Source organism: Lissotriton helveticus, chromosome 2_2 (assembly GCF_964261635.1).
Source record: "Lissotriton helveticus chromosome 2_2, aLisHel1.1, whole genome shotgun sequence".
Lineage (NCBI taxonomy): Eukaryota > Metazoa > Chordata > Amphibia > Caudata > Salamandridae > Lissotriton > Lissotriton helveticus.
Window position 1 is genome coordinate 74,191,823 of NC_136060.1, and position 25,560 is coordinate 74,217,382.

Sequence of the window (25,560 nt, forward strand, 5' to 3'; positions counted from 1 at the left end):
GGTGGAAGCCTGCACCACTAAGTTCTCTGGTGTGGGATGCTGAAGGAGAAGGTAAAGATCTCCAGGAGGGGGTCAGTGCCACCTTGCTACTTGCCTATTTACAGGAAGGCAAGATCCTAGGTTCGCCCAGGTGCCCACCAGAACATCTGTACAGGCCTCATTACATGGTAGTAAAGGTGCATCTTGAGTTTGTGCAGGCTGAAAACCATGTTTGTTTTTACCTTCCGGTTAGGTAGTGGGAGATTAAAGCTTCAACTGCCCATCGAATCACTGTAGCTAAGGAGGGGGATTCTTCAGTTGTAATAGCTGGAGTTGGAAACAAAAGGCCAATACCTGGGGATGTATCCAGATTACCGGCAACCTGAAGCTGGTCAAAGATACTGCCATTATCATATTGGTCTTAGTCCTCAGTATTGTCCCCATCATGACAGTGGGGGACCCGTTCTGAGTGGGTGTATTGTCAAGGTCTAGGTGGGAAAGCATGGGTCTCTGAATCTGCTATAACAATCTGCTCCATTTCTGACATCTGCATTGGTACCAATGACTGAACCAGTGGCGTCTGTTACAGTGTCAAAAGCAGCGAGGGATGGTGTTGGGCCAGAGTCAGCAGAGTTGAGTTCTACTTTGCTTTCTTATGCTTCTGCTTGGACTAAGCGAAAGACTGTTAGCACAAAGTTATGTGGTCAGCATAATGACCGCAAGACGGGGTGTGCGTACGCAACTTGGTTGAAAAGCGGAAGTTATGCAAAGGCCACAACTTCTTCTATTCGCTGAAATAGAGGTTTTGCATTTGGTGTAAACCTCAGAAAATACATCCTTTTTCTTCTTCTCCAGTTCATATATTGCCTTACCTTCTCCATTTGGCGAACTCCGGTCTGGCTCATGCTTCCATCAGGGTTCACTTGGCGGCAATATCCCGTTTCAGAAGGTCTTCTGCTGGCCCTTCTCTCTGGTCTGACAGACTGATCAAACAGTTTCTTAGAGGACTCTTTAGGACTTTTCCTCCTGTGAAGGCTATACCTCCTACTTGGCAGCTCAACACAGTCCTTAATCAGCTCATGAAACATCTCTTTGAGCCGATACACAGAGCTGATCTCAAGTATCTCTCTTGGAAAAAGGCACTCCTTCTCGCCTTTACTTCAACAAGACGAGTAAGTGGGCTCCAGGCTTTCTCAATTCAAGAACCTTTCTTGCAATTCAAACAAGACAGAGTGCTTTCACGAACAAACCTGAAATTTGTACCAAAGGTCCCGTCGGACTTCTATCTCAACAAGCCTGTAGTCTTACACTCTTTCTTTCCAAATCCTCACTTTATGGCAGAAAGGACTTTACATTCTCTGGATCTTAAACGTTGCCTAAAGTTTTATATTGAGAAGACAAAGACCTTCCGTAAATCCAACCAACTCTTTGTGGCCTACAGTAGACCTAGAAAAGGCCTTCCACTTACTAAACAAAGTATTTCTCGCTGGATATCTGCAGCTATTTCATTTTGTCACGAACAGGCGGGGCAGCCCCTGCAATCTAAAGTACGGGCCCATTCCACTAGAGCGATGTCTACATCCATGGCGCTCCTCGCAGGTGTGCCTATCATAGACATTTGCAGAGCGGCAACTTGGAAGACTCCGCATACATTCACCAAGCATTACTGCTTGGATACAGAACTCATGAAGGATTCTGCAGTGGGACAAGCAGTACTACATCATCTATTTCGATAGAGGTGAGCCGCCTTTTCATCCCACCATCCTTTCTTGTATACGCACATTTCTCTATTGTATTTCTTAATGGTATCTTTGATTACAATTTGATACTTTCTATATGTCACTTTGATATGTTATTATCTGGTAAATTTGTATATGCTATACCATCCGAAAAGTGCTTATAATTGCTTGCTACTCTGATTCAGGCATGTGAATCTATGAAAGATACCCTAATACTGGATAAGAAATACGTTCCTTACCTGTAACTGCAGTTATCCAGTATTGGTAACCTTCATAGATTCACATGCATCCCTCCCACCTCCCCTGGAAGGACTCATCTAGTTCTCTCAGTAATACGCCTCCTTAGCAGGGTGCTTATGAAAATCTGAGGGTCTGGAGCTTTTTCCAGGAGGGTTCTAGAGGGAGGTGACAGCTGATTGGCTCTTCTCTAGAGTTTGGTCCTTTTTACAAAAGGACATGGATATGTCAATAATGTGGGGCCTTTGGCCTATTACTCTATATGTCTAATAGGACATTACTATATTTATGTACCGGGGACTTCCATCCCGACGACGGGGAATGATTCAGGCATGTGAATCTATGAAAGATACCCTAATACAGGATAATAAGCTGGAACCCTGCTGTTTTCGGTGGGAGTATCATTCTCTAGTGCACAGATTAAATTGTTTAAAAGTTGTCGTACAAACAGACAAAGTTGGGCAGTACGGATCCATGTCCGAAGGTGCAGGAATAAAGGAATCGATGTCAGCCCACAGTTGTGGCACTTATATGTGGCTCTGCTCCATCACTTTGGGGACAGTGTGAGGTCCGAGCATAGCTGCATAACATTACCTAGCAGCACCTGGGGAGTATTCGATGGTGAGAAATTTGCTTTTACAAATACCCTTCGGGAAAAAATACTTTAAGATGGCATATTTAAATAATTAAAGTATTTTGGGAAAGCCAACATTGCACTGAAGTTCTAAATAGGAAAAATACAGCATAAAGATTTTTGCGAGTTTGCTTACATTCAATTAAAATATTAAATATAATTATACAGCTTTTTCAACATTAGGGATTGGTAAAGAATAGAAAATGTAGCTTCAAGTATTAGGCAAGTTGCATATTGACAAACATCTTAAAAAAGCGTTGTGTGCTCATTTCATTCATAACCAAATCATAAATGTACCTTGTAAATCAGCAGTAGTAGCATCAGCCACATCCTTAATGCAGTAGCCCTCTGACTCCAGCATGCTTTCAGACTCAATTTTCATGCGCTCATATTCCCTCATTCTAGCCAACGCTTGATCTAAATGAATGACTGTGTTACCTGTATTCAGAATAAAAGCACATGCTCTAGGAAGCAGGCATTTTAATTTACAGGTCAATAGGCAAATTACTAATATTTACATTAAACTGGAAAAGGATAATTAGCATAATTAAGAAGGTATGTAAAACAACAAATCCACTTACCAAGATCATCAGTAGCAAAGGGTTCAAAATTTGAAGATGTGGACAAAATGCTTGAGTTGTCAACCTCAGGTTGTTCGCCTTCTCTACAATCTTGCCTGACAACGTTTTTATCAAATGTTTCCTAAAAAACACAGCAACGCATTAAGTAGGGTACACTTTTGAAGTTCAACCATTTGTTTAAAGAGTAGATGCAAATAATAACATGAAAGATTTACATCATCTAGTAAAATTCGAAATGAAGGAGTGTATCCTTGGAAAACACAACAGTTAAAAGGAGTTTAAGACTGACAACTAGGGGTTAAGGCGGAGTAAAGGGAACAGTGGCTTAACCACAATAACTTAGAAAGGCATGAATTGACAAGATGGGTATGAAATCTTCGCCTTATCGTACACCCTGCCGTACATACTTAACTCTCGCACTACCCTCATTTGTCAGATCCTGAACATTGCTCAGCTGCCTTTTGGCTAGTGTCAAGCTATAGACATACACATACATCCAAAAGGTGGAAACAAGATAGGAAGGACCCAGATTACATTCTCGAGTGACTAAGAGTTTGTATGCTTGATTAGCTGTAGCCATACTCTTTAAAAAAAAAAAAAAAAAAAAAAAAAAAAAGCGGTATTTAGTTTTAGTGTGTGACGGTATTCTTATTTTGGAAAAGTGTCCAATATTGAAACATTAAGTGGTTATGTTCATAAGGTGTTATAGGTTATAATATATTCCTTAAGTGCCACTTTATACTAGTACTTTAGGTATGCTATGGCGTTACAGATTTTTGCCTTTGAAAATTTGGATTTCAGCAAAGGATACTCAATATTAACATAATTCCTGATAATTATTATTACATTATGCAATTCGTTTTTTTTTTTTGCATGTGAAGACATTTGACATTGATAAGAGTGAATGGTGATGGCAAGATTTAATGTTAAGCTAGTTTGGTGGTGGAAAATTAGGTGGGGTGGAAGTTTAGGTGTAGCTATATCACAGTTTTTGTGTGAGGGGCAGGGAACGTGGACTAGCTACTATTCCACACTCCTGCACCCCCCAAACCATTTCAGGGAAAATCTTAAAATGGTTGTGACTGGTTTTCAGATTAAAGAAACATGCCAAGTGATCACCTCAAAGCTCTGATAATCAGCCATGTGTACAGTAAGTTCACAACCGGGACACTTTGATTCCTGGATATAACCTCTGTTGAATCTACCTTTGCCAGATGCAGCAGGTAATTTAACAGTCATGAGGGTGATACAATAATCGGTGCTCCTCATTTTGTTAGTACGAGGTGCAAAAACGATTCCACTTTTTATCTTGGGTATCTTTGTTGGACCGTGTTGTGTAATTAGACCACATTTCAAGGCACTCCTTGAGACGGCCCAAGTACCTGAATATTCGATCAGTAGGATACACAGCGAGAAGTTGGGGTACACAGGGCTGTAATTAAATAATCCACTCTCCTTCCATTTTCCTGAGCACATTGGTTGCTGTAAATCAAAGTGAAGATCACCCTGCAGCTGCACTCCAGGACTCTTTGCACCACAGGCAGCAACAAACACTCTAAAGGGAAAAGAGAGAAACGTCCTGTCCTATTCCACCACAAAGCATCCCCATGAGATGCTGGTAACATAAATTTGAAGATTAAAATAAGAAGTATTTAGCATTTTTGATTGTTTGAAACAAATTGATGGTTGGAGTGTCCCAACTAGTAAACAGTTCATCATAACTACCAGTACCAGTTCCTACTCATGTGACGGACTCTGTTCTGCTGAGGTTGGTCATGTGGATGTTCTCGACTACAGGTTGATGCTTCACACCATGCTGACTTTCAGTTTGGAACCAAACATTCAAGCTTTCTGTGCTTTTCTGGACAGGATTTGAAAACATGTCACACTGGGCATGAGTATACAGAAAGTTGTTCTGTTATTTGTCAGAGCGAGCACCATCATCCCTTTGATGAGCAAGTAGAATGCCTTGAGGGAGTACTTCGCTGCCCCAAGCTTGAGCGTATTGTGGAGAAGCCTCTTATGTTGTGCACAGCACCATGGGGGCTAGGGCTACTTAATTCATGCCTGAGCCGTCCAGTAAAGTGCCTGTGACAGATTATCCTTGGTAAGAAGAAATAGCGAATTTCCGCTGTAGAATGTGAATGGCATTTCCACCAGACCTAAGGTGCTACCATGATAGTCATCTCAATGTTTTTGTCATGTCAGGACAAAAGGTTGGCTGTTAAGTACAGAGCCTTGTATTTAGGGCCTACTGATGCTGCCACTGGTACAAGGGATTGAGACTGTATTTATTCATTCTGGATCAGGACTATTTTTTATTTTATCTGCTGTCTATATGTTGATTCAAGAAACAGTTCTCCAGCAAATGTAAATTACACATGTTCACACCATGCTGAGAGTATTGCTCTTCCTTTTATTCATTGGGGCTCCCACATCTTTTAGGAATGGATTAGCTGTTGTTCTATTAAAATGTTTGAAGGTTCATGAAAATTAATGGTCATACCCTGATAGAGAAAAAATACTCAACTATAACATGACTTATAAAGGGCATATTTATCAAATAACACTAGAGCAGCAATACAGCTTCACGTGGTTTTAGAATGAATTTCCTTTCAAGGTTTTGCTTTCTTAACATTTAGATTAAGTTTTAAAAAAGATAAAGACAATGTTAATAGATAAACATGTTTGTCTCTTGCAGTAATGCTGCAGGATGCTCCACATGTGCAGAATTATTCTAATGTTTATGATTATTAATGAAGATCCCATCATTGGGAAATCCATATGCCATGGCACTTTCACCAAAAATACGCTTCTGTCAAAAAAACTATTTGCTTGAAAGGAAGAAATACTGGGAAAATAGTCAACTATGCATAGTGAAATTCACAAGGCCCATGTTGTATTGTGCTAAAATATAACAGGAAGCATGGCCGTGGTGATATCCAGAATGGTTATGAGATAGGAGACTAACTAATGGCATCATATATTGTTGCAGGGATTCAGCTGATTAAGCAAGAACTGTGCCTTGTCTCTCTGCCACGTCAGTACCTGTTAGCCCAAATCCTGGCTAGCTCAAAGTGCCTCAACTCATAACCATCCCAGAGTAACAGATGATTTTGATAACCTAGAACATGACCCTCTAGTCCCCAAGGGTACCGTGGAGACGGATCATCACCTTCAATTTCTCACTCGTGCATGCCATTAGAGAACAAAAGAAAGAAACACAGACAGTATACAATATATTTATAGAAACTATTTTAATTTATTGTGGAGCAAATGTGCTGCGATAAGTAGGTCCAATCAACTAAGCAACGTAATCAACATTAGTGGCAGAATGTATACAATAAACAACTCCACTATGGCAAATGATACATCTGTCTAGGCCTACCCTCACTATGTGAGCACGTGGATATTAGTGATCTCTGGGATTACAAGCAGACCCCATACCAGGTGTACATGGTTAGGTGGTCCGCATCTTAGGTGTAAACTTAGTTTGCGCAAAGCTGCATGTTAAACTGTGCGGCCATTAGTCTCTCTAACGGAATCCTTCTCCCTGTCCCCAAGGGGCCACAACACACTATATATATATGATAAGAACTACTGCGTTGGAAAGCCACAGCTGTGCTGGAGTGTTATGCCTAGAAGGTTAAGAGCTGTTGCTGATCTAGCAGAAAACACTACAACAAGGTGTTATGTATTTTAGAAGACATTGTACAAAATGTGCAAACTGACTTCAAAGATGAGTCACCAAATAACAAAACATGTACAACGTATTTCTAAGACAATTTCACAAAACAAAAGTGTTGTGTGGCTGTGTAAGTAGAGGCAGCCTAAACATCTAATACGCAAAACTAGGGAAGAATCAAAGTGAGCCCAGAAATTAAACACCACAATATTAAACTTGTGAAGGAAGTCAATTCTGATGTTTAGGCAACCGTAATAAAACTTGACCACTCACACAAAATGAATGGAGCAGAATCATGCTAAAGCTTCTCTTTAGACAAGTAATATTATAAGACAAAACACTTACATCATCCGTTTCAAGGCTTTCACTTGGAGTGAGTTCAGAGTTTGATACGACCCAGGCAGTAGAATTCAGGATTTGACCACCCTCTTCCTCCTCCTTTTCACTGTTCTCGGATATGTGTCTGGTTACAATGTCCTGATAAAAGCCACATAATTACATACATTTTATATTTGTACTAACTCCTTCCACTTACATGAATAAAACCTCGAAATGTTTGTTACCTGTAATGCATATAATGCTCTCTGCCTTAAATAATCTGTATTAAGCAACTGAAGTTCATGAAAAAGTTCAATAAGGAAGTGTGGGCGAGGTTCATTTTGGGAAATCAACGTAGCAACTTCAGAATATATGGTGTCCCGCAAGGCTTCAAACATGGAAAACTCACTCCCAGTTTCTGTGAAACATGATAAAATATTTTCTTTTACAAAAAGAACAAATATGGAAACAGTAGAAGATTTCAGCAGAAATGAAAAACAATCTCAACATCATTATATATACTCATTTTAAATTATATACAATTCTAAATAGGAGAGATACAAAACCAAATGGAAGCTATATGCATGCAATTTATTTTTAAACTCACAATTTCTATAGGTTTTTAAAGTGTGTACTAAATGAAATAGTTACTTCCCTTTGGTAACCATCTTTTTGCAGACACTCCATTTAGGTGATTTAAATTGGTTGGGCGCGATTGGCAGAAGAATGCCAGCAAGGTAGCCAGGTAACATTTGACTACCCCACAGCAAAGCCTAGATGTGCTAAAGAAAGACAGGCTTTCAAAGAATCTACCAGTGTTATCGGAACAAGTGACAAACTTGTTCCATCTTCTCGAGGGGCAGACAAAAATAACACGTACAAATTTGATAACTGGTATACCGGCAAAAGTCAAGCATAATCATCTGTAGTAGAGGTGTAGGATCTCAAGGTTTGGCTGTAGAACCTGGCTCTCCCACTGGGAAAGAAGATCTACCCAGAGAAGAAGACTGAGAGGTACTGGAGGTCTGCAAACCACACCCTTCTCGGCCAATCCGAAGCAATTAAGTTAATTTAAGCCATGTGTAGGAGAGTAGGGTCTGCTTCCTACGATCACCCCCACTTTTTGCTTTTGCTTTACTGGTTTTCGACTTAGATGTGGCTGTGGGCCTGCTAATCAGACCCACAGCCCAGTTGCACTCTCTCTAAAATTCACACCATGTACTCTAGGTACAACCAACATTGGGAATTGGTTCACCTTATCAGCCCCTGTAGAAGTGTACCCTAGGTACTCAGGGCATAGGTGTAACCAAGACCTACCAGGGGCTGCAGCATGTATTATGCCACCCCTGGTTGGGCCCTCAAACTGACACAACTGGCTGATCACTCAGCTGGGGCAAGGTAGTGTAATCACCCCTTGCTTAGGTATAGTATTCCTATACCTACCCTTAAATATAGAAACACAGTAACCTATAAGTCACTTTTATGGCAGGCCTTAACAATCCTGGAGGCAGAGTGCTTGGTTATGTGTGAGATGGTGCTCTAGCATGAGTTGAGCCTGTCTGCAGCTTTCGGAACCTTGTCCTTATAGCTGTTCTATGATATTGCCATACCATATACTCTAAGTGCATTATAATCCTCGCGGTTGAATGCTAACTTTGGTTTGGCTTTATCTAAACAAGTCGAGTAAGGTGTCATACGCTTTGGAATACTACCCCCTCGCCAATTCTGGCGACGGGGGTAGCATTCCACCCTTCTAGAGGGAGAAGACATGTTGTTGCTGACTATCCCGGTTAAAGTTAACCAGAGCCCCAGCGTCACAAAATGGACGCTGCTGCCACAGACACGAGTCTGACCTCCTGCTGCTGGGAGTCCTTCCAGTCACGGAGGTTTGGACAAGAGGTTTCCTGCCTGGAGAGGTGCGAGCACCACCCCAGACAGGATTTTGTGTATTGGTCAGGGAGGGCTGAATAGAAACAGACACTGCCTGAGGCATACTAGGTGCTTCATGCATACCCCAGTTCAAACCAGTTGCTGGGGCACTCCAGCCCCAGCTCTGGCGCGAAACTGAACAAAGGATAGGGGGTGTAACCACCCCCCTTCCTGGTCCCACCCATAGGAGGGACCTAGTGAGTAAACCAGCCCCCTTTAGTTGTATAAAGGTAGGAGCTGACCCAGGAGACTTTAGATTAATCCTGGAATCGACTTGAAACGAAACTCTGGACCTTCGACATTCACCTGAGCGGAAGACTGAAGAATCTCCCTTGTGGCAAAGGAGTGACCAGACCACCCTGGGCAACCAGGCACCATCCAGCAACGGCTTGCTTTGTCCCCGTTCCCGCCGGAACCCGAGCACAGAGCCTGACAAGACCTCGACTCCCGGACCTCTCTGACCCCACTGCACGACTCCAGCACAGCTGAGCCCCGTGGAAGGCGTTGGAACCCGTGGAACCAGGCAACTTGGAAAGTCTTCAACTTGCTAACAGCGCAGCTCCTGAGGCATCCTCGAAGCTGTGCCCTGGGGACTGAGACACCCAGACACCGAGCTCCACCTGCACCGAAGACCAGCCCCCCACACTCCACGAGATCTGTGTGGGGCCCTTCTGCTTGTGTTCTGCTCGACGCGTGGTCCCAGTTGGTGGCCAGTTGGCTAGTAGCCCTGTGACGACGATCCTTTTGAAAATCCATCGCTGGTCTGGTTGCTCCAGACTGGCCCTTGCTTCCCTGAAAAGGTGAAGTACCTCAGACCCTCCTGGTCTGCACCAAAAGCCTTTTTTGTATCCTGCGTGGGTTACCTTTGCTTAAGCTTGTTGGCTCCGATCTTGAAGTCGACCCCTCCATCTGCGAGAACCTTCGTGGGACAGCTCCTCTCCAGCACCTGGTCGTCCTCGACGCCTCCTGGTCCACGTGGCTGCAACGACAAGCTTCACGACAGCACCTGATTACTCCTCGACAACGTCTGTTTCCTTCCTGGCTCCACCCGGTCACTGGCTAGTGACCTAGACTCTGTCCCCTCTGCTTTCAGGTCTTCTTCATCTTCGATCCACCCTTGGATCCACCCGGACATCTTCCTCCTGGTCGCCTGCAGCATCTTCTTCCAAGGCTCCATAGGAAACAACGAGAAAACCCGACACACTTTGACACCTATGCACCCGCAGCCCGTGGGTGAGGTAACGCGAGTACTTCGGTGCTCCTGTAGGGATTGACTATCCTAGTGTCTAGTTTTGTTAGTTGTGTAATCCTAGTTAGACCGGAAGTGTCCTAAATCTTCAATTACTTACCTTTTAAGTTCCCATTGACTTTCTATTGACTCTCGCGTGAGTGTACCGACACTGCACGCGCCGCCTGTGGGCCTCCTACTCCTAACCTAAGGGTCAGATAGTGTAGCCCCAGCGATTCCCTAGGCCCTAGGCCTCCTCCTTTCACAAGTCGTGGTTCTTATGCCACTTACTTAGTATATGGTTTTACGCGCCCCTAGGGCCTAACTGTAAATTGTGCTATTTAAAGTATTTAAAGTATTTCTAAGAGTAACATGTTATGTGCTTTTGCCTCTGACCTCATAAAGAGTTCAGTGGAGTGTGTTAGTAAATACATACATATATATCCTGTGTGGTGTCCTTTCATTCAGTATTCAAGGGGTTACATATGGTAAAACAGCTGGATTTACACGCCCTCACGAGTCTTTTAGCCTAAGACTGTTCTGTCCACGCTACCTCTAGGATAGCTGGTCTATAAGGTTGACTTACAACCATCACAATAAGGGTTGTTTGGACTGGTGCAAGGTGTTCACTAGAATAGTGAACATCATATGCCAGGCCAACTTCTCACACCATGTTTCCGTGAATCTTGCCTGAAACCCAAGTAAACAAGGGTATGGGAGAAAAAGCGTAGAGAAGGGGAAATTCCATTTCAACTTGAAACACCACCCCCCCTCAATGGACACTAGATGGTACAGCACTTCAGACAATGCATATTGAGCAGTAAACAGATCCACCTGGGAGTGCCTCCCTTGGGGGAATATGTACCAAAACATTCCTGGTGGAGACGCACTTGGGGTCGGCGAGGTGACTGCTAATGAACCTGTCGGCTCTGGTGCTTACGGCTTGGTTGCCAACTCCAAAGATGGTTAGGTATAATGTAAGCGCTGTGCAGCAGTCAGTGTTAAATGCCTGTCTAAGACAAATCTTACATCAGCCACCACTACTAGTGTTGTTTAATTATTTTGAAATGACCTAAACCCAGATTAGGATAGGTTGAGTAAGTTGTTTTTTCCAAGGTATGCCAACGAGCTGGAGACTTCGGGTGATCTTTGGATCACAAGGTAAATAGCAACATGAGCCTGTACATGCTAAGTATTGATGAATACACAATAGGTCATTCAGGAGAGGCACTATCATAAGGACAGAGGGGCCTCTGCCAATTTTAATAATAACGAGCATCAAGCCGTCAACCTGTGACAAATCTGGTCTTTAGATATGGATACAAATTCATATTAGAAAGTCCCCGTTTTACCAATGTTAGGTCTATCTAAATAAGATAAATATCAAGAGGGGCAGCAAAATCTGAGTACATAATCTAAATTGTTTCTTAAAAGAAGAGTCAAATTGTCAAAGTAAGTGGGAGCAATAGTTGTTTGTCTTACGGTGAGCTTGATTATGAATGATGGAAAAAAGAGAATCCATGTTTTTTTTGGAGTTTTCTATTTTTGAGGCACGACAGACTGTTTTGGCATTTTGAATAAGGTGTTTGTGTTCCCCAATAGCCGCTCTACTTTCTTCTTTACACTCACAATAATCAGTCTTTCCTCTAGATTCATTCCAAATATTTGCATAGGAGTTTTGTCAATCGAAAAAAATTATGAGTAACAAGGGGCAACTGAAGTTCAATCTTTTAGGCTATATTTGTTGCATGGGAGCAATGCCATCAAGAGAGGAAGTAATGCAATTATTGAAACTTGAAGTAGAACCATTTAGGTTTTTCTGAGAAGACTGATAGGTTTGTTTTTTTTTTTGTTTTTTTTTAAAACCTTTATTGAATCACAAAAACATACAGACACAGGCCTACAACCGTCCTGGCCGGCCTCAAAATCAAAATGGAGCACAAATGTAACAATAGAACGGCTCAGCAGTCTCAAGAGAAAAACCAGTCAGTGGACAAAATGACAGATATAAAAAGGTGACCGCCGAGCACAGGATAAACAGGTTAATTTTAAAGGTTATAAGTGAAAAGAAACAGTCGCCATGCAATCCGCAATAAGCAAAGAGGGGGCCATGAACCCAACATATTATCAACAATGCCAAGAATCGCAATCGGAGGGCAGCTAAAAATACGCTATCAGGATAAAATCGCATGTAAAGCAAATAAAGGACAGGAGACTATGAAATAATATAGGGAGGCCAAATTATCGTGTAACACAGGATGGTAACATCGTAAACTGCAGCAACGCCGGCAACAATAAGTCAGGTTAGACGAACAGAATGGTCAGCAATGTTACAGGATGTGGGAGGAGAGCAAATCAAACATAATTGAGAAATCAGATGAAATGCAACATAACGGCGTCATTCACCATGCCATGCACATGCAGAGACAATAGCCGACAATTCAGCGCATCAATAAGAACACAATAAGAGGATATAAGTCCGAGAGCAGTCCATCAGGGCACAATAACCCACCCACTAAGCAGTTGATATGAACAGGATCTTGCAACAAAAAAGGGACACAAAGAATCATCCACTCGAGGAACCTAAACCCCCGAATAGAACTACAAAGGTATTAAGAAAGAATTATGAAAAAAGAAGAGGAAAGGAAAAGCGGGCCATAGAGACAAAGAGAAAACGAAAAAACACACCCCACCCCCACCCCCCACCCTGCATGCAGCGGAAGGCCACGGCCCCTCCCCCCCCATAGGCATGCCTGTCGCCCCAGAAAACCCGAAAAAGGGAAAAGGAAAAAGGGTATATAGAGAAAACTGGAGGAGGGCCACGCACGTACGCAGGCTCCCGGACTCCCCGGCCATGTATAAATCGTCTACCCCAGACGCCACAGTAAACAACAGTAATTGAATAACACGTTAAGAAATGGGGAGAATCATCATGTAGAGCGCATAAAGTTATAAAACAGGAGCGCGCAAAACCGCTCCTCCGCCAGCCACACAAGGGTCAATCGGCAAAGAAAGTCACCTAGCCCTGGCCCGATCGTATAAGTCCCTCGAGGTTTGCCCGCCGATGAAATCCCATCCCAGACAATCTAGGAAAGCAGAATGTCCACACCTGAAAAAAGAACAACACAGTAGCATAAAATGGACGCAGCCGAATAACGACCGAGCCATCTGCACTTACAGCCCTCACCCCCAGGTCCGTCTCAGAACCCGTAGCCCACAGCAAGCAGAAAAGGGCGAGGAAAAGGGAAGCAGTCATAGGAGTCAACAGTGGTGGAAACAATGTCTGGTTCAATAATGGCGTCACAATAGGTGAGGCCACCGTCCCCTGCCGGGAAAGGAATCCTTCAGGATAGTAGAGGTGGACAGACAGCTGCTCACGAGCACCAACAAAGTCTTGGGTCTTCCGATCAGCATCGCACCCACTCCCAGGCATAGTACTCCCCTCAAGAACAGTAGAGGGGCAATCCTCCCGTATCGGAGCGCCATCCGACCAGAAGCGCCCCGGCATGGGCGTAATATCGTCAAGCCTCCTCTCCAACGCCTGGGAACCAACCTGCAAAACGAGCCGTAAGTCCTCGAGAGCAGCCAGGAGATCAATGCGAGAGAACGTGGGCTGTGTTGCCCTCAGCATAGCACCACTCGGCAACTCGCAGTCCCAAGCCCAGTGTGAGTCAATAGGCAGGGCAACGTGCTGCATCTCGTTCCAGCGGCCATCAAACAGGTCCATCTCGTGGGAAGAGTGAAGGCAGAACAAAGACGGGTGCGGCTCGGACATACAGCAATCCGACACCCGGGGGGCCGCGAAACTCACATCCAGGGAGCGGTACACAGTGATGGCAGTCCCACACCGAATCAGCGCCAGCGGCAAAACCGGGAGGGTCCCAGAAACACCGGGCAGAACCGGAGGCAGAGCGGAGACAATGTACCCTCAGCGTCCCTCAAACAAATGGCCGTTCCAACGAGCCCCCACCTCGAGGAAGCAGTCCGGTCGCGGCTTTTGAACATCAAAGCGCATGCTAGAAATCTGCCCCCTCGGTAATAACAGCGTCCGGTGGACCGACTCCGCCCAGGCTCGGCCGGCCGTTGTTGACACGCTAACACCCGGCCATCTTGCTCGGCCGAGGTCGCGGCTTCAGGATCGTTGGGGCCGCAAATCAGTCTTGCAGATATCTCCGGGTAGAAGGCCGGCAGAGGCCGCGGGATTGCGCGTGCGATGTCAGCGCAAATTCACCGTCACCCCGCTACCTTGCAATGTCAGGATCATGAACAGGATGTCCGTGCGGGGTGCGGAGGCTCGAGGAGCCGAGAGCCTACACGTCCAGTCCGGTCGCCATCTTGGCTCCTCCTCGAGAAGACTGATATTAAGTTTCACACTAAAGTTCCACTGACTGACTTTGGCCCACAGGCAATGGCAATTTAAAAACCTCTGTTCTTTTGTGCAGAAAAGCATTGGATGAGGCACCTTCCTCAGTGCAAGGTCTTGAAGGACATTCCAGATTAACCCCACATGAGATATTTAATCCACTAGCAATCTGCAGGTCCCTATCCTCCCCATAAGAGTGCTAGGTGTGGGGTGGGGGGGAGAGGAAATTGGCCCACTCACTGCTTCCATCATCATCACAGTAAAAGATACTGCGAATCAGAGAGAAAATGCCCAAGCCTGCCAAAATAGTAATCACAAGGCAGGGGCCAAAGCAAACTTTTCCTTTATCAACTGCTGTGCTTAGTATCAGAGACTGAATACAATGGCCTTGGTCTTTGGACAATTTGCCAGTTTTTGTACTGGCTCCAAAGTCAGTTCTGGTGGTTTCAAAGATTGTGCCGGCAGCAAAGCAAAAGGCACAGCTTTTGTCAGGAAGATCGACAACCAGAGCCGGAATGGCATTAGGAAGAGGTTCAAGACTTTCGATAAACGAAGAGGATAGAGCCACCATTGGAAGACTAGTTGGTCGTGCACTACGGACACTCTAAATAGAGTAGAAGAGGGCCAGCATAACCTAGGTAAAAGAGCAATATGAGGAGTCACTGCAAGGGACTAGAGTTCTTTAACTGGAGCAGGGAGGTCTGGTCCTGGTCCAGACTCTCCCGAGTAGGGTGTTGAGTGAGGAAGCCAGGAATGCCTGGTGCCGGTCCCTGATGAGAACTACCTGAAAATTGAATGGGAGCCCAGAACACTGTTTTGCCAAAGTACCCATGAGGCTATCTCTAAGCACCTCGTTAAATGGTAGGAAAGGTTCAGTAGGCGCTTAGCCAGGCTGAAGAACTTCAGTCAGGACTTAAGTCTTTACTTCCAGATTAGGGAGCTGCAGGATACGGAGCTCTTCAGCGCATTGCATGACCATGGCAAAAGGAGCAGTATCCTCTGATGCAGGACCACGCGGAGAGAGAAGTCTAGTGACTGGGGAGGTGTCTAGACATCTGGCATCCTGTAATTCTGCACACCAATTGCAGAATTGGTGGAATGAGTTTGTTGTTTTCATCACAGTTGTTATTGCCAGAATAAGAACCAAATCCCTGTAGTAAAATATTAGCTCTGGAGCGTGGTAAAGGCAATATAAAAGTGTGAGAAGGGGTGGTTAAGGGTGGTTAAGGGTGCGCTCCAGTGAGATTGGAAAATGGCCATTGTCGAGGTTAAAATGAGGAAGATCAGAACCAGAAACCACTATATGTAATTAGTACTATTCTGGCATTGTCGAACAAGTTAATTACCTTCGGTAACGATATATCTGTAAGAAACATTAGTTAGTTGGATTCCTTACCTTAGAATATCCCCAGGCATCAGACTGGATCCGGAAAGTTTTGTCAGCAGTACCCCTGCGCGTTGGTAGAAGTCGTCTACGGTTCCGCGTCCGTCGTCAGCGGCGTGATACAAAGGATGACGTCGGAGTACTTAGACGCTACCCCTCGCGCGCTGACGTCAGTTCTGTACATAGCTTTCCGCGCCAGGAACGCAGAGCCATGCAAGAAACCGACACAGGTGCCATGAAACTATGGGCCCTCAAAGAGAGATACCTTAACCCTAGATATCGGTTCGCAGAACGGGGAGGATTGGTGTGACGGTAAGGAATCTAACTAACTAATGTTTCTTACAGATATATCGTTACCGAAGGTAAGTAACTTGTTCATCTGAAAGAAACACGTTAGTTAGATTCCTAACCTTAGAATAGATACCCCAGCAATACCAACCCCGGTGGTGGGTCTGCGAACCAAGAGCACACCAGGAAGTCCTGGAGAACGGAACGGCCCAAAAAGCCATCTCTCCGGACCGGACTGTCCAGGTAGTAGTGCTTGGCAAACGTGTGCAGTGATGCCCGCGTAGCTGCCTGAAATGTCCTGCAAGGGGACTCCCCGGCCCAGGGCAGTAGTAGCTGCCGTGGGCCGTGTGGAATGAGCGTGCAGCCCCACAGGAGGCTCCTTTTTAGCCTGTGCACCGCCCGTCCCTTTTTAGCGTCCACGTAGCCAACCAAGAGTTGGTCGTCCACCCCGAACTGTTGTGTGCGGTGAGGTAAAAGGAAAGCGCATGTTTTGGGTCCAGACGGTGGAACCTCTCTTTCTCTTTCGAGGGATGCGGAGGCAGAAAGAAGGTGGGCAAGGAAATGGACTGACCGATGTGAAAGGCAGTAACAACCTTGGGCAGAAAAGAAGGACAAGTCCTCAGAACAACCTTGTCCGGATGGACTGAGAGGAAAGGAGGTTTAGATGAAAGAGCCTGGAGCTCATTCACTTCTCTGGCAGAGGTGATGGCAACAAGGAAAGCAGTCTTGAGAATCAGAAGAAGAAGAGGGCAATTATGAAGTGGCTCAAAGGGAGCGCACATCAGATAAATAAGAACCAGGTTCAAGTGCCACAGGGGCATCACGAAAGGAACAGGAGGAAACATGTGAGTGATGCCTGTGAGAAGTTGGCCTGATATATAATGTTCACTATTCTAGTGAACACTTTGTATCAGTCCAAACAACCCTTATTGATGTTTGGTTGTAAGTCAACCTGATAGACCAGCTATCCTAGTAGCATGGACACGTGCAGTCTTTAGGCTAAACTCTAGAGGGCGTGTTAAGCCAGCTGTTTTACCATCACATATACCCCTTGAACACCAAGTGAAAAGACACCACACAAGTTGTTATGAAAAATAAAGTATATTTATTTATAACAAGACTACCCTGGCTCTTTATGAGACAGGGAGCTAAGCACACAACAAAACTCTTAAAGAGATACTTAAAGTCGCACAATTTACACAAATGCCCGAGGGGCACGAAAAACCATATACTATACAAGTGGAATGCGAAATACTAGCAGGTAAGTAACTATTCTCATAGGCTTTAGGATCGCTAGGACTGGACTACTGAACCTTTAAATTACAAGCAGGAGGCCTAGGGACGTCGTGTGCAGAGTGGGAACTCTCACGCGTAAGGCGGGAAAAAGTCTATGGAGGCTAGTAAAAGCAAAGTTAGTGTTTTCGGGCGAACCCGACTAGGAAGGTCAAAAACGAAAGTGGATCTAGACACTTAAAGAGTTGGTCTACGCTGGAGCACCGGAGTACTCGGTTTACCTAGCCCAGGGGCTGCGGCTGCATAGGGTTCAAATGTCGTCGGATTTCCTCGTTGATGAACCAGGAGCCTGAAGGAAGAAGTTGCTGCCAGGCGACCAATGAAGAAGTTCTTGGGGATCCAAGCCTGGATCGGGGAAGAGGAAGACCTGTAAGCAGAGGGGACCAAGTTCTGAATCACTAGCCAGTGATTTAGGTGGGCACCAGAGTGGCACCGGACGAAGTCACCTCAACCAGGTGAGTGGGCGCTGCTGGGCTCTGCAGTCTCTCGGACCAGGAGGCGTTGTCGGCGACCAGGATGGAGGTGCGAGCTGTCCCACGAAGATATCTGCTGTCGACGTCGCTGGACCCAGGATTGGGGCAACAAGTCTTGGCAAATGCAAGCCCACGCGGTGGACTTAAAATGGCGTCTGGAGTAGACCAGGAGGGTCCGGGGTGCTCCTCTGTTGGAGGGGAGCAAGGGCCAGTCTGGAGCAACCAGACCAGCGGTGTTTGTCGTCGAAGTTCGTCGTCAGGGGGCCACTAGCCAACGGGCAAGTGACCTGGACAACGCGGTGAGCAGCAAAGAGCAGAAGGGCCCCACGCAGATCTTGTGGATGCAAGGGGGCTGAACTTCGGTGCTGGAGCTGCTCAGGGTCGGGGCTTCTCTTACCCCAAAGCACTCGGTCGAGGGTCACTCGGGAGTCGTGCTGGGCAAAGGTCGTGCAGTCTTGAAGATGGCCGGTCCCTCGAGGTCTCGTCACACCCACGGGTCTCAGCTGGGCAGAAGATGCAGGTAGAGGTCAGAGGTGCCAGGGAAGCCGGTTCTCGTCGAGCTGGGCAGTCTAGATCCGGAGGAGAGACTTACAGCAGACCGCGATGCTTGGATGGTGCCTGCTGCTGCAGGGTGACTACTCCTTAGTCACAAGGGAGAAATCTTGAGAAGAGTCTTGAGTTCCTTTCGTGGAAAGTTGGTTCAGGATTCAAAGATGATCTGATTTGGAAGGGGGCCTGCTCCTACCTTTATCCTGGGAAAGGGGGCTGGCACGCGACTAAGTCCTGCCCTATGGGGGGGACTAGGAGGGGGGTGGTTACACCCCTCTCCTTTGCCGGGCTTTTCCCCAGATCAGGAGCTGGAGTGCCCCTGGAACTGGTTCAAGCCGGCCTATGCATAGTGAGCACCGGGGTGCCACTTGCAGTCACCTTCCTCTAAAGCCCTGCCTACCTGGGATACACGAAATCCTGTCTGGGATGGTGCTGGCACTGCCCCCCTTTGTCCAGGCCTCCGTTGCTGGAAGGACTCCCAGCAGCAGGAGGGCAGACTTGTGTCTCGGTGGCAGCATCCTTCTTGTGGAGCTGAGGCTTGAGTTAACTTTAACCGGGGTTACAGCTACATACATGTCGTGTCCCTCTAGAAGGGTGGAATGCTAACCCCGTCGCCAGAATTGGCGAGGGGTTAGTATTCCAATTCGTATGACACCTTACTCGACATGTTTTGATAAAGCGATACCAGAGTTGGCATATAACCGCGAGGATTATAATGCACTTAAGAGTATATGGTATGCGTTATCATGGAACAGCTATTAGGACTTGGTTCCGCAAGCTGCAAACGGGCTCAGCTCATGCCAGAGCACCATCTCACATGATTCCAAGCACTCTGCCTTCAGGATTGTTAAGGCCTGCCATAGGAGTGACTGATAGGAATACATGTGTCCATTTTAGGGTTAGATATAGGTGTACTATATCTAAAGCAAAGGGTGATTACACCACCTTGCCCCAGCTGTCGTGCAGCCAGTTGTGTCAGATTTGGATGGCCAGCCAGGGGTGGCATAATACATGCGGCAGCCCCTGGTAGGGCCTGGGTACACCTATGCCCTGGGTACCTAAGGTACACTGTACAGGGACTGATAAGGTGACTCAGTATCCAATTAGATATGTACCTAAGGTACATGGAATCCATTTTACAGAGAGAGCAGTAGGCCTGGGGTCCTGAATAGCAGGGCCCCAGGTCAACTAAGTCAGAAAACCAGCAAAACACCAGGCAAAAAGTTGGGGGCAACCATAGTCAGGGATCTACCTTCCTACAATGCCCTTCAAGAATCTATTTACAACAGGGGACTTGAAAAGAGAAGACTGATCAGGAAGCCTTAAGAAGGCTGAAAAGGCAGAGAGGTAGCCCTTGATCGTGCCCAGATCAGAGCCCTGCTGGGCAAGAAAATAAGAAAGAGGAGAACCTCTGCAAGAGGGGCAGAGAGTGGATCCACAGCCTTTGCTGAGCACCATGCCACAAACTTGTTCCACCTGCAGGCGTGTACTGTTTTTGTAGAGGGCGGCCTGGCCGCCAGAATGACATCACAGACTTCAGGAGGCAAGTCAAATGGCCTCAACTGTCGCCGCTCAATCTCCACGCATGTAGGTAGAGGCTGGACAGGTTCGGGTGGAGGACCGTCCCCTGTTGCTGCGACAGAAGGTCCTCCTGAAGAGGAAGATGAATCGGGGGATCGGCTGACATACTGAGTAGCTCGGGATACCAGTACCTTCGTGTCCAATCCGGAGCCACAAGGATGACTTGGGCACGGTCGCACCTGATCTTCTTCAGCACCCTGGGCAGAAGTGGTATAGGCAGAAAGGCGTACAACAGACTGCAGCTCCACTCGCGTCGAAAAGCATCGCTGAGCGAGTGCCGCCTTGGAAATTCCAATGGGCAGAACTGATGACACTGCGCGTTCGCGTTCAATTCGGTGGCGAATAGCTCTAACCAAGGCTCTCCCCACTGCTGAAAGAGACCTTGCGCCAGGTCAGAGTTCAGACGCTATTCGTGATCCATCATGCACCGACGGCTGAGTTCGTCCACCCTGGCGTTCAGAGAACCTGCCATGTGTTCAACCACCAGGGTGATGCACTGGTGTACCAGCCATGTCCAGAGGCGCAGAGCCTCCTGAGCAAGGGTCTACGAACCCACCCTGCCCTGTTTGTTGCAATATCACATGGCGGTGGTGTCCGTGAACACCTGCACTACACTTCCTTTGACAGAGGGAAGGAATGCCTTCAGTGGCTCTCCCATGTGGCCCCCCCATCCCAGGAGGGACGCATCCGTCACTACTACGTGCTCCGGTTGGGGAAGGGAGCGGCATCTGCCAATGACCCAATCGCCGTCTGTGAGCCCCCACTGCAGCTGATTCGTAGTGCCCTTTGAGATCAGGACGAGGTCGGACAGGTTACCCTCATGCTGTGCCCACTGGAACTTCAGGTCCCACTGCAGAGCCCGCATCTGCCACCGGGCGTGATGTACCAGCAGGATGCAGGGGGCCATCAGCCCTAGGAGCCGCAGCTTCAGCCTGACCAAAAGATCGGTATCAGTGCCTGAATATCCCAAACCCGCTGTTCAGGAGGATAAACCCGAAGCTGCGCCGAGTCCGGAACCTCTCCGATGAAGAGGAGCTTCTGAGAGGGACTCAAGTGTGACTTCAGCACGTTGATGGAGAACCCCAGCGAGTGCAGGAGATCGGCCGTAGTCTGGAGGTGGGAGACCACTGTCTGGGGCGAGCCCGCCTTCAACAACCAGTTGTCAAGTTAGGGGAAGACTGGAACCCCCTGATCGGCGCAGATGAGCTGCGACCGCCGCCATCACTTTCGTGAACACCCGAGGGGCACTGGTGAGGCCGAAGGGGAGCACGGTAAACTGAAAGAGCTCGATCCGGGGGAGAGGTCAGGAATGCGGTCTGGGACGTAGAGGCCTGGATCACCAGACTCTCGGGGTGGGGTGTACGGACAGAAAGAAGGGGTCGCCCAGAGCCGGGCAATGGCGTCGGGCCACTTTCCAATCCACAGGGGGCATTGTGGAGGGCTTAGAACAAGTGCCCATCAGAACGTCCGTGAGGGCCTCATTGAACGGCAGCATAGGCTCCGAAGAGCTTACTGGTGGTTGAAACACCTCGGTGAGGAGATTAGTCCTCACGGCCGCAGCATGGAGCTCAAGAGCCAAGGCCTTGGCTGCCCTGCGCAACACCACACTATATGTAGCACCCTCCTCCGTAGCCACGGAGGGAGGAGAGTTGAAGCCAGTGTCAGGCGATGTGTCAAGACCACTGGCCTCCCCCAGCTCGTCTGCCCAGTCCTGACTTAACTGGCACTGTTGTGCCAGAGGGTCCTCATACCCCTCCCACTCCTCCCCTTCATCCATGTCCTGATAAACAGGCATAAATGACGAAGCCGCGTTATAGATGAATTGCTCACCCTCCAACGCCAGACCCGGACTGAAACCGGGGGCGGCGCCATCCGGGGGCGGCGCCGGAAGTGGAACTATATGGGGTCAGCGCCAGCGGAAGAGTCGTGAGGTCGACTGACGTTGACTGGGATCCAGGCCTGGATCCCGGGGGTCCTGCGGTGCCGGGACCGAAGTCGCCGATGGCGCTGGGGCCGAAGCCTCCGGCATGCAAGAACCCCCAGTCGGACCCACAGGGCCCGAAGGTGCACCGGCGGGTCTCGAAGACGGAAAAAAGTCCCCATGGCCACAAGGAAGTCTCGAATCTCGCCTGGCGTCGCATGGAGCCCAGGGACCGGAGGGTGTGGTGCTGGATGAGACTCCAGTGGAGCAGCGTGGGTGGTGCCACCCGAACCCTCGGCCGCTTCGCACGAGGGGAGTCAGAAGAGCGTTGTCGTCTCTTCGACTTCTTCTTCCCATGCCTCAACTTACCTGAATGCAAGGACTTGGAACCCGACAAGCGGTGGTGGCTGCGGCTCCGCGACCGGTCCCTTGACTTCCTCCTCGAGCGGCGCAGAGCCGACTGTCGGATCTCGATAAGTTTACAGGACCGACCCCGCCTAGCTTTCGAGGTCAAGGCCCGACAGTTGGGGCAAGACTTGTCGTCGTGGTCGGCCCCTAGACAGTAGAGACACCGGCGGTGGGGGTCGGTAACCGACATCAGTCGGTGACAGGCGTCACACGGCTTGAAACCAGGCATCCCTACCGGAACCAGGAGTCAAAGTTGACTCGAAAAAGATAGTCAAAAAGTGACTAAAGCTCTTACCAAATCTGCGCTTGCTGGCGCAGAAAAAAGAAGAACGGACGTCAGCGCGCGAGGGCGTCGTCTAAGTACTCCGACGTCATCCCAGTGATCACGACGCCGCCAACGGACGCGGAGCCGCAGACGATGCCTACCGACGTGCAAGGGTACTGCTAACGAAAATTTCTGGATCCAGTCTGACACCTGGGGAAGGTAAGAAATCTAACTAAAGTGTTTCTTTCAGATTGTGCTGGCATTGAGATTATTTGAACCTGTGCATGCAGTGGTTTCTGCATCGAACCCGGTGCGGAAACTAAAGCGTGTTTAAGAGGCCAAATCTGCTGACAGGATTTTGAGGCCTCTGCGGATCCTTGGGACCCCGAAGGCACACCATAGGGTACCAGAAATATGAGCAGCATGGCCTCAATTTGCTGTGATGTCTCTGAAAGACATGGAAATTCGGGTTGCATTGGGACCAAATTAGGAATTGGCTCTTCAAGAGTTCAGGAGCCACTCTAGAGTTTGAGAATCAGGGGAAGGGGTCAATTCCAGATTGGATTTCTTGGTCTTTTTCTTTGACTTAGCAGAAGACTTTGACTACAATGAGGAGTTGCTGCAGTAACGACTTAAGGAATGGTAAAAGGACTTTCCTTTCAGCTTTGATTGGTGTGGAGTGAAGACGTATGATTTTGGGAGACCGCGTTTTGCCTAATGGTCCTGTATGGCTTTTGGGTTTCATTGCAGGTCCTCCTACAACCGCAGGCACCACGGGCATCCAGTGAATGTAAAGGTTTGGCACTTGACTTCCTACTCAAATGTGCTACTTTACAACCTTTAAAGACACTGAGAAATATAATAAACTTAATCGGATTTCTCAATTTCGGTAGAGCTGACAAGTCACATTATGTTGAGAGAGAAAAGGCCTTGTACAATTTATTGATGTCCACGTTTTTTGAAACACAGACAAAAACACAAACCGCGATCATAGACTGCAGAAGATTGCATATTTACAGGCTCAAGATCATTTAAAAAACAAAAAAAACAACTAGTAATTAGGGTTAGTACTAATACTTCAAGCAACACATACATAGTTTACAATGAAGGACAGATAATCACCATCATGTACAGATAGAGGTTTTAAGGAGAAACTCCTAATGAGTGAGCTAGATTTGATTTAATAATGCACTCATAGGCTACCCTATATAATAATGATTCTAATTTAAATGATGAAAATTTACCAGGAGCGGATTTATTTTTATCATTAAGGCATATATACTTTTACACAGCAGAAGTATTTTGGACTAGTGCCCATGAGCAGTCCCTGAAATTTCAAGGAGAGATTCCCTTATTTTAAGGGTGAGGACAGTGCAGATCAATGTACTTTAATTATTCACAGAAAACACAGTCTTCCGAAAAAACGGACGACTAATCGCAGATTGCATATACTGTGCGCAAGTTATTAAAATTCTGGTTGTAGGTAAAAAATAATGGAAAGAAAAGACAAATGACAGAAGTACTTGGTATTTCAACTTTTGGCAGATCAAGGGTAAAGAGGCTTTATTCTAGAGCATGCATGATACCCAGAGAAGTGATACTTTTACACAGGACTGGCCAGCAAGCAACATGAAATGCGTTACTTACCTGTAACTGCAGTTATCCAGTATTAGTGCCTTTCATAGATTCACATGCCTGAATCATTCCCCGTCGTCGAGACGGGAGCCTCCGGTATATAAAAAGTAATGTCCTAAAGACATACATAGAAAAGAATAGGCCCAAAGGTCTCACCTTAGTAGCCTATCCACGTCCTTTTGTAGGAAGGACCAAACAGAGCAGGCCCCAAGGGTCCCACCTTGGTGGTCTATCTGTGTCCTTTTGTAAAAAAGGACCAAATAAAGTACAACAGCCAATCAGCTACCACCTCCTTCTAGAACCTTCCTGCCAGAAGCCCAAGTCTCTCAGATTTTCTACCGCACCAAGCTAGTTAGGCGTAAACTCATTAGAGAGAAAGGTGAGCCCTGCCAGGGGAGGCGGGAGGGTGCATGTGAATCTATGAAAGACACTAATACTGGATAACTGCAGTTACAGGTAAGTAACGCATTTCTTATCCAGTATTTGGGTGTCTTTCATAGATTCACATGCCTGAATCAGAGTAGCGAGCAATACATTATGCACATTCTGTATGAAGAGCAGGTATGAACATGTAGATAAAACATATCACATGACTACAAATCACCAAATGCAATGGCATATAAATACAGCAAGAGAATGTGCATACCCGTAAAGGATGGAGGGATGTAGTAGGGCTCACCTCACTGGAATAGATGGTGAAGCACTGCTCGGCCCACTGCTGCATCCTTCATCAGCTCAGTATCCAGGCAGTAGTGCCTGGTGAAGGTGTGCGGGGACTTCCATGTCGCCGCTCTGCAGATGTCCAATATCGGCACTCCAGCGAACAGCGCCGCAGACGTGGACATGGCTCTAGTCGAATGAGCTTTGACTCGTGAGTCTAAAGGCCGTCCGGCCTTGTCGTGACAAAAGGTGATCGCAGAAGAGATCCATCTGGAGATGCTCTGCTTTGTCAGGGGCATGCCCAGTCTTGGTCTACTAAAGGCAATGAAGAGCTGGGATGACTTTCGAAAGTGTCGTGTCTTATCGATGTAGAATTTAAGGCATCTCTTTAGATCCAGAGAATGTAGAGT

The 25,560-nt window shown here is 47.0% G+C and overlaps 1 protein-coding gene across 6 annotated transcripts in view; it reads right to left on the reverse strand.

The window, feature by feature from the left end:
- PCM1 (pericentriolar material 1) overlaps window positions 1–25,560 on the reverse strand; it is a 1,361,399-nt gene that overhangs the window by 389,039 nt on the left and 946,800 nt on the right. For all 6 annotated transcript variants that reach the window (XM_078678108.1, XM_078678107.1, XM_078678103.1 and 3 more), the window contains 4 exons: window positions 7,419–7,591; window positions 7,201–7,332; window positions 3,171–3,291; window positions 2,887–3,027 (listed from right to left, as the gene is read on the reverse strand). In XM_078678108.1, the coding sequence (XP_078534234.1) occupies window positions 2,887–3,027; window positions 3,171–3,291; window positions 7,201–7,332; window positions 7,419–7,591 (567 nt within the window). The remainder of the gene's footprint in view (window positions 1–2,886; window positions 3,028–3,170; window positions 3,292–7,200; window positions 7,333–7,418; window positions 7,592–25,560) is intronic.